This window comes from Bidens hawaiensis, unplaced genomic scaffold, assembly GCF_021521415.1.
Source record: "Bidens hawaiensis isolate Kalapana, Puna unplaced genomic scaffold, B.hawaiensis_p1.1 tig00051545_1, whole genome shotgun sequence".
NCBI classification, from domain to species: Eukaryota; Viridiplantae; Streptophyta; class Magnoliopsida; order Asterales; family Asteraceae; genus Bidens; species Bidens hawaiensis.
Genome location: NW_027499255.1, coordinates 1 through 11,671, shown reverse-complemented (window position 1 = coordinate 11,671; position 11,671 = coordinate 1). Strand labels below are relative to the sequence as shown.

Sequence of the window (11,671 nt, the reverse complement as noted above, 5' to 3'; positions counted from 1 at the left end):
GGTTTACATGGTGGATCAACAAAAAGTGATGATGTACTGTTGGACGTGAGTTTGCACTTTAGAAAGTCTAGTTTCTAAGATAAAAGTTGCCAATTAGTATTTAACTCATCACAGCCTCTTAATACATGGATGTATATTGACTCCAAACACTCACACCTAAGTAAAAGTTTTACCCATATACGATGCCAATATTATTGAGCCGTTACCCGACCGACTTGTTTAGCTCAGATCTGTCTATTGGACCACCATGGCTGTAGTAGTAGCACATTGCAAGTGGAAAAAGTCGCACCGGCCGTTCTCGGATTATGCCACGCCAAGAGAAGATCACAACTTAATTCGTCACAGCCTCTTACATCTGCACAAAAATTATAGTTGCAGCCCATAAAAGGTGTAATTATAATACCTTTAACTCTGAGACAAATAAATTAACCTGTATTCAGTTGTATCATCATGTTGATAATAAAATATGTGATTTGATCACATAATGATGCTCATCAGTTCAAACCTATGATATTCACGTCGCAACTAGTTTGTATGTTTCTAAGTGTAATATATTCACGTCGCAATTCAGTTGTATGCATAGTTTCTAAGTGTAATATATTCACGTCGCAATTAGTTTGTATGTGAACAATAAAAAAACAAAGCATCTTTAGCCTTCCAAGTTTTCAAATCCGTTTAAAGACTCGTTAAACCTGACTAACACCCGGATTCGATATAGACATAGATGTTAGTTCACGGGTCTATGTAATGGCATTGCACGCAGACTCAGTTCGGTTTTGGCGGGTAAACCCGTTTGCACATTCCTACCCATACAACCGATTAAAGTGTACACAAAACAATAACAACATTTTCACAATCAATAATTTCATTTCCTCTTGAAACAAACATTTCTATATATCAAATCCATCCGACCATTGACCTACAAAAAATTTCTAACTTAAATACTTGACCAACAAAGCAAGCACCACATATTAGGAAGTTCCACATCAGAGTTATTTGCAAACCAACAAATTGCATCTCTAGTATTAGTTTTGTAAAACGAACCATCAAACTTCAAGCCATAACTTCACGCTAAAGCTTGTAAATTCTTTGAAACACTAGTAAGTAAAGGATTATATTACACAAGTTTCCAATACACAAATTAAACACAATATAAGTATAATAACTTTGAACATGTAAAGTTTTGATAACGCCTCTTTAACCTGAATCAAAAAATAAATACACAAATATAGTCGGATGAAGAAGATAGGTTACCGTGATCTTCAGCCGGTGAAGAAAAGTGTTGGCCTAATCAATAATATGGTGGCCGGTGGTGGATGTCTGGTTGTGTGAGAACAAATAAACAAAGCTTTCTGCCCCCCCCCCCCCCCCACGCCAGACACCTAGGGATCCAAATCAGAACCAGTCAAAGATGGGCTTTCCACCGACCTGCATAATGTTATATCGAGCTTTCTCCATATCAATAAAAGATCATCATTAGAAAGCAAAGCGTATAAATAAAACCTCTTACCTTAAGCCAATGTTGAATTACTGCAATCTAATGATAAAGAGTAATAAAATGTAAAAGCTGCTCTCTCTAGTCCTGTCCGATACCATGGTTGATGACATCCAAAGCATACTGAAACCATAAAATATATGTTTAATAAACAAATAGAGACAAAAATCAAACTCATATGTATGCATAATATGTAACACCAAGCATACCATATGTGGTGGGATTTGACATTGCAAATATCGGTGGTGTTATTGAAGTTGAGCTTCAAGTGCTTTTAATACCTAAAAAAAAAATAAACCTCCAACTGCAGAAAATCCAATTGAATAAAATAAAACGAATTAGAATAGGCGGGCCGGCCTGTTTTAAATCTAAAACGATAGTATTACCTTCATATGAAATCCACTACTGCCAATTGCATTCAAAATATATGTCCATTTATTCATTTAAGCATCTGTAGAGCAACAAAATGTCAGTTCGAGTACTTAAAGGAGTTATTAGAATATGAAAATTTAATATATCTTTGATTCTAGCTAGTTCATGTAATTGAGTGTCAATATGATACACATTGAACCTGTGATAGAAGATGTTATAGTAAATGCATTCAAAAGAATGTATGCATGTAAAAGGTGAAGCGTTGGTTGGGTTGCAAAATTTCACAATGGTTCCAAGTGATTAAAGTTTAAAAAACTCCGGTACGACCAAGCTAGATAATAAAAGTATGTGAACATCTACAAAGTGCATTAAAACAATTTCATCCCCCTTACCACACTACCGTGATCACCACACAACCGCCACCTATGATTCGAAAATAGAACCCCGCAACAGTAGGCAATGACTACGATCATCGGTGGAGAACAAGGGGGGGGGGGGGGGGGGGAGAAGAGAAGGCCTTTCAAAAAAATAAACAGAGAGCGCATGATGATGTGAAAGAAGAAGCAAGTCATACGTGTAACTAAAGATCCCATCCACGTTGCACGTGGGGTATTCATAAAATGGATGGAGATATGGTACAACGTTAAATGCAGATTGTACACACCGTATTGCACAACATCACCCGTAAATGTAAATATATAAATTTTAACGCTACTTTAGGTTTCCAAATGTTCATCGTTCTATCTGGTCGGGATGGATAATTGGAAGGGACGGGTTTCGAGCCGGGACAAGTTTTCGTGCAGGCAAGCGTTTCCGCACACGACAAGTTTCAGATCAGAACAGGTCAATTTGGATCAGGTCAAGACAAGTTTACACGCGAGACGTTTTTTATATCGAAACAAGTTCAGATCGGTTTCGGGTCTGGGCGGGGTTTAACACCTGACGGGATTCGGGTCGGGATGGCTTTCGGATCGAGTCCGGCACGAGACAGGTTCTGAATGGGTTTGGATCGAGTTGGAACGGTTTTCGGCCCGAAATAGTTTTGGTTTGGATCAAGTTTCGATTTGGACGGGTTTCGGGTCGGCACAAGTTTCCATACTTGTTATCTGAAATCGGTTCAGACCCGAAACCTTTTTCCGACCAAAATTCGTTCTCAGTCTGAACCAAAACCCAATCCAAACAGACCATTTTGATACAAAACCCGTTCTATGGTCTGAAGGCACACCGAATCGAAACTCGTGCCGGCCCGAACCTGTCTCATATCAAAACATGTTCATCCCAAAAAAAGTCGTTCTGATCCGAAACCCAATCGGAACCTAATAATGTTTTCATCCAAATATTTTTCCGACCTGAAACTCGTTCTGACCCGAAAACTGTTATGTCCCGTACCTATTTCCACCTGAAACCCATTCTGACGCAAACCCCTTGAACCCAGACCCATTTCAACCTAAACCAAAACAACCCTTTTTATATTTGACCCGCTATAATCCAAACTTGTTTTGAGTCAACCCGATCCGTTTGCCCGTACTACTAAAGTTGAATCAAGTGGAAACTTTCCATCCAAACTTATAACAAAGTTCCCTCCTTTTCCAAAAATTCCCTCCACGATTCCTAATTCCCAAAATTCCTTCTCAAATCAAAATGTCAAAAACCTTCCAAATCCTCCTCTCCAAAATACAAATCGCACATCGCCGGGTTTCAACTTCCAAAACCAAAATGGAGTATTCTTGTTCCAATTGTTGGTTGCTTCCCCCAGCCCATCCAAACACAAGAATGTCCGTTGGTCGGATAGTAGACCTTCCTTGGATGGGCTGGGGGGAAGCATGTTTGTGTGGACCTTACTGGGGCGTCCCCTCTTATCGGGCTTAGGGACACCGGGTTTGTTGCTAGGCAGGCCGTGCTAAAGGCAAAAGCAGGAAAAATTGCTAAGCATGAGAAGGCGTGTGCGGAGAATTAACACGCCTTCATTCCTTTTGCTTTTGATACATTTGGGTCTCTTGCTCCTGATGCGGCTACGTTTCTAAAAAGAGTTCAGCGGGTCGTGCACAGTAACTCAACGACACCGAAGAACGATAATTTTATTTTCAGTAGGATCGGTTTTGCCATTCAAAAGGGGGTGGCGGCGCAGCTTGTTGCCCGCTTACCTACCTCTTTATTGTAATTGGATTCTTTTATTTGAAATGAAATCCATCTCAATTAAAAAAAATTTGTTGGTTGGCAAAATGACAGCTTGATCGTTCCTATGATTTTTGCACTTAACGTTATTTTGGTGTGAAGGAGCTGAGAAACTAAAAAATTCATCTTTTTGGATTTGCATGATTTGATTTTGTTGCAGATATTCAATTTTTTGTTGTTCTCTGGTGCTTTGTTGATTTCGAGTCACCTGGTAATGTGAAAAAGGCCATTGAAGATCTAAATATGGCAACAATTGGTAAACAGAGCATCATAAGTTCTTAATATTAAGTATTTACACGATATATGGTTGGTTACAGCAAAATATGGGTAAACTTTTAGTAGTGCCAAAACCAAAGGTGTGAACGTGACACGAATTTAACACCAAATTCATAGGTTTGGTTGTGGTATAAAAGGGTTTGGATTACTTTGGGGTCAAACCCATAAACTTGTTTAGTAGTGTTTACCAAAACGGGCAATGTTTGGTTGAACCTGACAGGTTCGCAGGCTGTTTAACCCATATATATATTTTAGGTAATAAATAAAGTTAGTTGGGTATCTTGAGCTAAATTTTAAAACAAGAAAGAAACTAACAAAAGATTTTAAAATTAAAATCATTTTGTTATTAATTTGTATCTTTTTATTGCAAATGTAAATTAAGGTATTAATTTGGGAAAATAATTTAAAAAAATAAATAACTTTGGGTCAAACGGCTCATGTTCGGGTTAACCTGCTAGTATGCGTGTTGTGCTGGGTTTCATGTGTTTGACATGATTTTCGGGTTTGAGTCTACTTCGCTCATATTGGTTTGGACTCGCCTAGGAGATGCTCGTAAGTGCAGTCATTACTTGTCCAATGTCTTGAATAAAAACCTCTGCCAAGTGCCAAGTGTAATATAGACCAATCCAGTGTATTCGTCAGATTTCTCGTGATGTAGATCCCACCATGATGCATAGTTTAACAACTGTAATACATGCAGTAATTACTGTGTTAATTGATTCTGCGTAGATTTTGAAGGGAACGACTCCTCTTTGATTGTGTGCATTTTATGGAGTGGTGTGAACTTGTTCAGTTAGATTTCAAATGTTCATTTGCAGTTTTTGGCAATTTCAAATTATAATGGATACAACTAGATAGATTGCAAGTTGATTCCATTTATGCATTCCACTAATGGATCTCAATAGTCAATGACAGGTTTTCTTAATCATATTTTTCCGGCCGATTATCAGATCAACATTTTTCTCTTACTTGAGTCGAATCAATTTTAAAACTTTAAAATGAGTCAAGATTCACTCTTGCTATAATACAGACGAGCTGAATCATTTTAAAGCTATATTTTGCAATCATTTTATAATTACTAATAAAATTAACAATGCCTTTTTGAATGTTTCTTTAAAAAACCGAGTATAAAATTGTGTTTATTATTATTTTTTTAACTACACAAATCATGGTAAATATACTTTTTTATTATTATTTTGTAATACCGGTATTCATTTTCATAATTTGTAGTTTTGATAGGATTTGGTCCCATGTATTATGTATGTTTTGTAAAGGGAAAGGTTGCAACCCCTAATAATAAAAGTTGTAAATTTTAATAGTATTCGTAACCTTTTAAGAAAAATGTTGCAATTTTAATAAAATTTTGTAACCTTTTATGAAAGGGGTTATATTAGATCCTTTAAAGCAACCTTTATGTTGATTGAAGTTGCGTTAGGGTCAAATGCAACACAATTGCAAAAGGTTGCAACTAAAATGTTGCATTAGCCTCATTTTCTAGTAGTGTATCTATCTATCTATCTATAATATATATAAACGAATACATAAAAATATTACGTGTCACGATGTGGTCGCCTCCACTTTTTTTGGAGTCACTAGATTTGCTTGATTTTTAAATGGAGACTTCTCATGCATTTGACCCGAATTTACGGGTATGGGTCTCATCAAACCCAGATATTTCTTAAACGGGTATAGCATCTTATTAAATTAAAAATTAATCTCACCAAATATTTGATATAAAAATCCTATAAAGTAGGATATACTAAATATTAATATATAATTTATTTTAAAAAAAGATATATATAATTTATAATTAAAAAACCGATTTTATAGTAAAAAAATAAACGGGTCTTAGGTCTCATCGAACCCATATAGCTTTTAAACCAGGTTATAACATCTCATTTATTTGAGAAATAATTTATCATCAAACCATAAGTATATTATTAACTTTCATACAATAAAAAAATAAAAATTTAAAAAACAAATAAATATTATAAACAAGTAATATAAAACAACCCTCGTAATACGGGGGAGAAAAACTAGTAATATATATAAACGAATAAATAAAAATCCTACGTGTCACGATGTGATCGCTCCCCCTTTTTTTGGAGTCACTAGATTTGCTTTATTTTTAAATAGAGGCTTGTCATGCATTTGACCCGAATTTACGGGTATGGGTCTCATTAAACCCAGATATTTCTTAAACGGGTTATAGCATCTTATTAAATTAAAAATTAATCTCACCAAATATTTGATATAAAAATCCTATAAAGTAGGATATACTAAAAATTAATATATGATTTATTTAAAAAAAAGATATATTATTTATAATTAAAAACCCAATTTTATAATAAAAAATAAACGGGTCTGGGGTCTCATCAAACTCATATATCATTTAAACCGGGTTATAACATCTCATTTATTTGTGAAACAATTTATCATCAAACCATAAGTATATTATTAACTTTCATACAATAAAAATAATAAAAATTCAAAACATAAATAAGTATTAAAAACAAAAATATAAAACAACCTTCGTAATACGAGGAATAAAAACTAGTAATATATATAAACGAAACCTCTAAAGCTCTCTGATTGCTCCATACATTCTCTCAGACCACCAGATTGCATTATTTCTAAATGAAGGATTCTCATGCATTTGACTCGAATTTACGGGTATGGGTCTTACCAAACTCAGATATTTTTTAAACGAGTTATAATTACATCTCTTAAATTAATAATTAATCTTACCAAATTATTGATGTGAAATCCTATAAAATAGGAATATACTAACAATTATTATATGATTTTCTTTAAAAAAAATATTATTTATAATTAATAAACAATTTTATAGTAAAAAAATAAACGGGTCTTGGGTCTCACCAAACTCAGATAACTTTTAAAACAAGTTATCAACAAACTCTAAGTCATTTGTTAAACCCTTTTATCAACAAATTCGAAATATATTATTAAATTCCTTACAATAAATAAAATTGAACTTCAAAAGTATATAAATATTAAAAACGAATAATGTAAAATAACCCCCATAATACGGGGGATAAAAACTAGTAATTTATATAAACGAAGCCTTTAAAAGTTGTATGGTTGCTCCATACATTCTCTCAAGTCACCAGAATGCATTATTTGTAAATAGAGATTTCTCATGCATTTGACCCGAGTTAACGGGTATGGGTCTCACCAAACTCATATATTTCTTAAACCGGTTATAACATCTAAATTTAAAATTAATCTCATCAAATATTTGATACGAAAATCCTATAAAATAGGGATATACGAATAATTAATATATTATTTCTTTAAAAAAATATATTATATATAATTAAAAAACAATTAAAAAATAAAAGGTTATGGGCTCATCAAACCTATATAGTTTTTAAACCAGGTTATAGCATCTCATTTATTTGTTAAACTCTTTTATTATCAAATACAATGTATATTATTAACTTTAGAATAATAAATAAATTTAAAATTCAAAAAATATATAAATATTATAAACTAAATGTAAAACAAACCCATAATATAACATAAAAACTAGTATAACTCTATATAAGTATCCACCTTCATAAGTTGTTCTCCACCACTTGCCTTGATCTCCATACACATACACATACACATACACATACACATACACATACACATACACATACACATACACATACACATACACATACACATACACATACACATACACATACACATACACATACACATACACATACACATAATTTAATTCACTCTTTTCCTGCAAAAAGAATGCATATTCATACATCACTATCCGTCATTAGTATTAAAACTTGATCCATCAAACGATCTTCACTCCGATTATAACTCACTTCAAATACCCATCTAGCTTAAATTATAACTGGATCACCTTAATTATCCAAACACATATTCATTTTATAATTATTCTCCCAAAGATTCAGGAACCCTAATCACGTTTCTTTTGACTGAACGCCTTTTATTCGAATCTCACACAATAACCACCACTCATATTAATCCATAATCCATTATAAATATATATCCAGAATATTCTTCCATTCTTAATTCACTAAACATGACATGTTCAAGGGAATTACAAGGTAAAATGGCTAATGATCATGCCTTTGATCACGCCTCCCGACGTTGCGTATGGGTTCATGGACCGGTCATAGTCGGGGCTGGACCGTCTGGGCTAGCGGCGGCTGCTTGTTTGAAGGATAAAGGGGTTCCAAGTGTCGTGTTGGAGCGATCAAACTGCATCGCGTCGCTTTGGCAATTCAAGACGTATGATCGCCTCCGGTTACACCTTCCCAAGAACTTTTGTGAGCTTCCCATGATGCCCTTCCCGGATGAGTATCCAACATACCCTTCAAAGCAGCAGTTTGTGGAGTATTTGGAGAATTATGCAAAGCGGTTCGGGATAGAGCCGGTTTATGAGCAGGAGGTGGAGAGTGCTGAGTATGATGAGAGTGTAGGGTTGTGGAGAGTGGTGAGTGTAGGGTTGAAAGGGGAGGAGGTGGAGTATGTTTGCCGGTGGCTGGTGGTGGCTACCGGGGAGAATGCGGAGGCGGTGGTGCCGGAGATTGAAGGGATGGAGAGGTTTGGTGGGGAGGTGGTGCACACCGCTGAGTATAAGAGTGGGAGTGAGTTTAGAGGCAAGAAAGTGTTGGTGGTTGGTTGTGGGAACTCAGGAATGGAAGTGTGTTTAGATCTTTGTAATCACAATGCTCATCCTTCTCTTGTTGTTAGAGATTCTGTGAGTTTAACTTTTACTATTTCTGTTTATTATATCTTAGTTTATGAAAATTAAAACATATGTCATGTTGGTAGATATACATCTTCTCATATACACTTTTAGCTAAACTAGCCTAATTAGCTTCATTAATATGATGTTGATTATGGAAGTTAAGGCATTGTTAGGGCTTCATTTATTATAAACTGAGAATAGTTAATTGCATGGTATAACTTTTCTATTCAATATTATCTATGCTATATTGCTATCTACTCTTTTCAAGCTATTTAATTACCAAATTGTGATTTGTAATCTAGCAAGTTGCTAGGTCATTTATGTTTAATACAGTACAATTCGTCGATGTTTGAAAGGAAAATTCGTAGATGTCCTTGGTGGTCTATTATAGTGATACTAGTGCTACTACACAAGAACAGAAAGAGCTCTAACACATACATCTAACTTCCCACTTTGTTTACCTTGTATCATTTTTATAATACCAAACATAAGTTTTTTTACTGACTGATATGCGTGATTAATTGGGAAATAGGTCCATGTCCTACCACGGGAGATGTTGGGAAGGTCGACGTTTGGGTTGTCCATGTGGCTGCTCAAGTGGCTACACATACGGCTTGTTGATCGGTTTCTACTGATCATGTCATGGCTTATTTTTGGAAGCACGGCCAGTTTTGGACTAGATCGGCCCAATGTAGGACCCCTCGAGCTAAAAAGCAAGACTGGGAAAACACCTGTTTTGGATGTGGGAACCTTAGCAAAGATCAAAAGTGGACACATCAAGGTAAACCAAACTAATTACCATACGTGAACTATATGAGCTTTTGTGCTACTTTTAATTATTTTAAATACCTTAAACATGTTCTCATATCTTTGTGCTTTTCTTCTACTTAGGACCCTCCTTTATAGTTTTGCTAATATAGACTCACTACATTAAATCTACTTGTAATTATATAATAAAACACTCTTCATATATAACTTAACATGTGTATTTACTTCCTTTTATTATAATATGTGCTCAAAACGTCTATAAATTTCAAAAGTTTAAAGATTTTATTAAGAATTGTGTTTGAAAAGCAAGTATTTAATTTGTTATGAACTTAGTACAATATACCCTTATAATTAATATGTATTTTAATTAATATGTATAGATACATCCAAGCATTCAAAGTGTTGGCAACCATAGTGTACAATTTGTGAATGGAAGAGCAGAGATTTTTGATGCAATCATTTTGGCAACAGGCTACAAAAGCAAGACTCCCTCTTGGCTAAAGGTACTTTAAGTTTATATATATCCTCTTCTTTCACTTTTATTCTTACAAAATAAATTTATAATTTAATTTTATTATCCAGTTCATTCGTATTCAAATCCACGTGTATGTGTCTATAGGAGAAGACGATGTTCTCTGAAAAAGACGGGATGCCTCGGAAACCATTTCCTCAAGGTTGGAAAGGCAATTGCGGGCTATATGCGGTAGGGTTCACTAAACGTGGCTTGTTTGGTTCATCTATGGATGCAAAACATGTAGCGGAAGATATAGAAAAGTTATGGAAAGCCGAAGCCAAGAATCTTTCCATGACCATTGGGCGATCGTTCACACTCCAACCGTCGTCTTTTCCCGTGTTCTCTTGCTATGACTTAAAGAACACAAGTTTTATTTAACTACAAAAGATAATGACTCTAAAACCAACCAAGAAGTTGTTCATCCAATTGTAGATAATTAAGAAAAATTGTGGTGGAGCTACTTCTAGCAACCAATTAGTTAGGTATATTTTTTTATATACATATTTTTTATTTGGAGAGGGGACCTCTATCATAATCTAGGATAGTGTATGTATGCATTTTGTACATTGCTACATTTATTACTTTGACATAGAGAGGAGGGATAGGGGTAAAGCTTGCAGAGTTTGATTTTTTTTATATATTGTGTCTCGTTTCAATTTTATTTACATGGTTAAGAGCTTTATTAGCTCATAGTTTACTAAGTATATAACTTTCTTGTGTATTTATGATTATAAGTGAAATTAAAGAATAAAACAAAATCCTTTTTCTCTGCTATGAATGTAATATGAAAGTGATGCTTTCGTATCGAAAATCCAAATGATCACTAAGACAATTTATAAAGTTTTGTTATTTTGTAGTTTTATTGTTGTAATAATTTCATCGTCAACTAATTTCTAGGACCACCGGTTTCAATCAATAAATTAATGAGTACACGCCCATTTTAAAAAAATGTGCGTGAGAGAAGTAGACCTTACATTGGGTTATGAAGAAACACTAATCGACCCCGGGCAGATTACGGATAATCTGGGGGTTAAATAGATGTTTCCCACGAGGGGTTAGATCCGGCAAAGATAGTTCTTTTGATAACCTGCAAAACAGACACCGTGAGCTCGTCACTGAGAAGGGGGGGGGGGGTACCTCCTTGTGACCACCCTCCGGCGTGAGAATCAGACTAGATTGCTCTTGAATATCAGTGTATATTAAGAGAATGACTAGAGTAGATATCAGGTATAAGATATAAGATGAGATGATAAGATAAGATGATATACCATTCCAAGGTGTTGGAGTATTTATAGCCGAAGGTAGGTTTCCAAGAAGGTACAGCCGG

At 34.8% G+C, this 11,671-nt stretch overlaps 1 protein-coding gene across 1 annotated transcript; it reads left to right on the top strand.

The window, feature by feature from the left end:
* The first annotated feature begins 8,382 nt into the window (after positions 1–8,382).
* Positions 8,383–11,089, top strand: LOC143599135 (indole-3-pyruvate monooxygenase YUCCA6-like). The gene is made up of 4 exons (XM_077077169.1): positions 8,383–9,071; positions 9,595–9,843; positions 10,211–10,333; positions 10,450–11,089. The coding sequence occupies exons 1-4, from the start codon at positions 8,391–8,393 to the stop codon at positions 10,720–10,722; spliced, it is 1,326 nt and encodes a 441-aa protein (XP_076933284.1). The 5' UTR covers positions 8,383–8,390; the 3' UTR covers positions 10,723–11,089.
* Positions 11,090–11,671: the final 582 nt, after the last annotated feature.

Excerpts from the sequence above, each read along its gene's own strand:
- LOC143599135 (XM_077077169.1), top strand. The coding sequence starts at position 8,391 with ATGACATGTTCAAGGGAATTACAAGGTAAAATGGCTAATGATCATGCC. Across the intron at positions 9,072-9,594 it reads CTCTTGTTGTTAGAGATTCT|GTCCATGTCCTACCACGGGA; the intron begins GTGAGTTTAACT and ends ATTGGGAAATAG. Across the intron at positions 9,844-10,210 it reads TCAAAAGTGGACACATCAAG|ATACATCCAAGCATTCAAAG; the intron begins GTAAACCAAACT and ends TAATATGTATAG.